General features: G+C 40.2%; 1 protein-coding gene across 1 annotated transcript; it reads right to left on the bottom strand.

Annotated features, from left to right (window-relative positions):
- Window positions 1–668: 668 nt before the first annotated feature.
- Window positions 669–1610, bottom strand: LOC122218907 (putative olfactory receptor 2B3). Its single transcript, XM_042937214.1, has one exon. It carries the CDS (start codon window positions 1608–1610, stop codon window positions 669–671), a length of 942 nt encoding a protein of 313 aa, XP_042793148.1.
- Window positions 1611–3476: the final 1866 nt, after the last annotated feature.

Raw genomic sequence — 3476 nt, 5'->3', positions numbered from 1 at the left:
CAGAGCCTGGAGCCTGCTTCAGATTCTGTGTTTCCCTCCCTGCCCCTCCCTCACTTGTGCTCGCTTTCTCTTTCTCTCTCTCTCTCTCTCTCTCTCAAAAATAAATAACCACTAAAAAAAAAAAAAAGAATAGAGCAGGAAAAGAAGCTCAGCTGACATTTCAAGTCTCTAGTATGAGATGTGCACACCTAACTAGTTGGAGCCCACTAGATTGGAGGCATTCTACACACAGCAAGCAGCTCTGGAAGGAGCACACAATGGATTTATCAAGGGGTGTGAGGGTGAAGTGACTGAGGCCTTCGTGCTGATGGGAAATTTTTGGCTTGAGGTCATAGTCTATTTAATGATAAAGGTGTAGAAATCACAAACTAAGATGGTGCAGTTGGATGGTAGATAAAGTGGTACTAGAACAGATCATATATAAACAGGAAGATCAACCACCCAAGTGTCCTCAAGGAACAGAGTGCATTGGGGGAACTTCTGGAAAGCAATGAAGTTTCTAACTTAGAAAAGGTATCTCAGTGTTGCCTTTGAACAGAGGAGGACGTTTCTAACTGTGGGGAGAATTCAATGAAATCACAAGAGCCTGGAAAGTAGGAAAATCAGTTCAAATGTTATCACCACTTGCAAGAATAGAAACTCGGAGGACTCTCATCACAATGGGCTACTTACTTCTTACAGAAAAAGATTTTTGGCATCACCCTCTTGAAGGCCTCCTTCATATCTTTATTTCTAAGGCTGTAGATAAGGGGGTTCAACATGGGTGTAATGATCCCATAGAAGAGGGAAACCATCTTTCCCCAGTCCTTAGAGGTGGACGAAGGTGGTTGTAGATACATGTAGATGCCTGTACCAAAAAAGAGAGACACTACAACCATGTGGGACCCACATGTCCCAAAAGCTTTTCGTCGTCCTTCTGCTGACCTGATTCTCAACACTGCTTGAGCTATAAAGCCATAGGAAATGAGGATCAATATCACTGGAATTAGCAGAATTAATACACTAAAGAAAAAGAGCTCAGACTCAATAGGCTTTGTGTCAGCACACGACAACTTGAGAAGGGCAGGCACCTCACAGAAAAAGTGGTCCACTTCCTGGCGACCACAACGTGGCATGTTAAGGGTCAAGGAAGACTGCAACACTGAATTACCAAAGCCAGTGAACCACGAGAAGGCTACCACCCTTACGCAGAACCAATGATTCATAATAACTACATAGTGCAGGGGTTTGCAGACTGCCACATATCTGTCAAAGGACATGACAGCCAGGAGGAGACACTCAGTAGCTCCCAGGGCCAGGAAGATGATGAGCTGTGCCACACAGCCACCGTAGCTGATGGTCTTTTTGTTGCGACAAATATTTGTCAACATATGAGGGACTGTGCTTGTGGTATAGCACAGATCTAAGATGGAGAGATTAGTAAGGAAGAAATACATGGGTGTATGAAGTTTGGGATCCAGAATGCACACCATCATGATGGACACATTGCCAAAGATGGTGAATGTATATGATATTAATAGAAGCACAAACAGGGGCATTTGTAGCCAGGGCCTGTCTGAGAAGCCAAGTAGTATAAACTCTCTTGCGGAGCTCTCATTAGCCCAATTCATGATGACTCATTTATATTTCTTCCTAAAAATATAAAAAAAGAAAAGTAGTAGATAATTATTGAATACTCTTATTGAAACTGAAATAACTTAGATTAATTATAATGAATGATTCAACACCAAACATAATTGATAGTAATCATAAGCTACTATAAATTTATAGTTTGTGGAATATAACATGATTCTCTTAAATTAAAAATAAAACTACCCTATGACCCAGCAATAGCACTGCTAGGAATTTACCCAAGGGATACAGGAGTACTGATGCATAGGGGCACATATACACCAATGTTTATAGCAGCACCTTCAACAATAGCCAAATCATGGAAAGAGCCTGAATGTCCATCAACTGATGAATGGATAAAGAAGACGTGGTTTATATATACAATGGAATACTACTTGGCAACGAGAAAGAATGAAATCTGGCCATTTGTAGCAATGTGGATGGAACTGGAGGGTATTATGCTAAGTGAAATAAGTCCGGCGGAGAAAGGCAGATACCATATGTTTTCACTCCTATGTGGATCCTGAGAAACTTAATAGAAGACTATGGGGAAAGGGAAGAGGGGGGAAAGTTACAAACAGAGAGGGAGGGAGGCAAACCATAAAAGACTCTCAAATACAGTGAGCAAACTGAGGGTTGATGGGGGGTTGGGGAGAGGGAAAAGTGGGTGATGGGCATTGGGAGGGAACTTGGAGTGAGCACTGGGTGTAGTATGGAAGCCAATTAACAATAAATTATATATATAGTACAAATATATATAAATATAAACATATTGTGTTTTAGCATATTGTCTGTCTTAGCAGCTATGTTTAACTTTATGAAGTAAATCATTACTTTTGAATGACAAAGTATATAAACTTATGTACATGGAGCACAGACAACTGTAAATGCCTAAGACATTTCAATTTTTCTCTGTTTTGTTACGTGTACACAAAGTATCTTCAGGTGTCCATTATTTTCTGTTGTACAATATAGTGATTGGCACTTCCACACATGAGCTCATCAAAACGGGTGCACTCCTTAGTCCCCATATCAGATTATCACCTGAGTAATCATTGCTTCACTGACATGTGGCAGACACGAGAAAATCCACATTTTATTGCTGTTATGACTCAGTGAGCACGAATACTCTGCATACCCAGTAGTGGTGAAGCCAAGACTCAAAGCCAGGACCTAAAGGTCATTCTTTTTTCTATGCCGTATATCCCCCCGAGTATACAGAGAACACAGCAAGACTGATTGAAGACCACATGGCAGTGCTTATATGCCAACAGAACAGCAAGAATGAAATAGTCAAGTTGATTTTCCTCAGTGTGTGGAGGTTATCAGTTAAGTAGTGATACAATCCAAGTGCACCTAAGTTTCTCAATCCACCCTGTGTTTTTAAATGCAGGGTCTTTAATAGGACTTACAGCATTGAAATTTATAAGCATAAACATAGTGAGTGCTGCTAGACAGAGAACAGGGCACTGTAAAGGAGGGTAACGTGGGAAGGAGAGACCTACCTCACACTGGGTGGAACAGCTTTTACAGTAGAAGCACGGCCACTGTGCACCTGCAGCTGCTTGAGGAGAGAAGGTGTGAAGAATTTAACTCCTTCCATTATATGTGGGTTAAATTTCAGCGTTTTAGCTACAGATGCACATTATTCCTTGGCAATTAACAGCAATACACCTTTGTGGAAAAATGCAGAGGAAATGAGATATGACTTTGGTTTACATGTAAATTTGAATTTTTCACAGGAAAAATTATGATACATAAAGATAAAAGATAAATGCAAGATGGAAAAAAATGTGTGGTGATTATGGCAAAAATGATGACTATCTTAAAACATACAGAATTGTTATATAATAATTATGAGACAA

The sequence above is a fragment of the Panthera leo genome, chromosome B2, assembly GCF_018350215.1.
Source record: "Panthera leo isolate Ple1 chromosome B2, P.leo_Ple1_pat1.1, whole genome shotgun sequence".
Classification (NCBI taxonomy): domain Eukaryota; kingdom Metazoa; phylum Chordata; class Mammalia; order Carnivora; family Felidae; genus Panthera; species Panthera leo.
The sequence above is the reverse complement of the archived record's forward strand: the minus strand, read 5'-3'. Positions and strand labels throughout refer to the sequence as shown.

What these genes read in the sequence shown, in the direction of transcription:
- LOC122218907 (XM_042937214.1), bottom strand. Translation starts at nt 1,610, where the DNA reads ATGAATTGGGCTAATGAGAGCTCCGCAAGAGAGTTTATACTACTTGGC.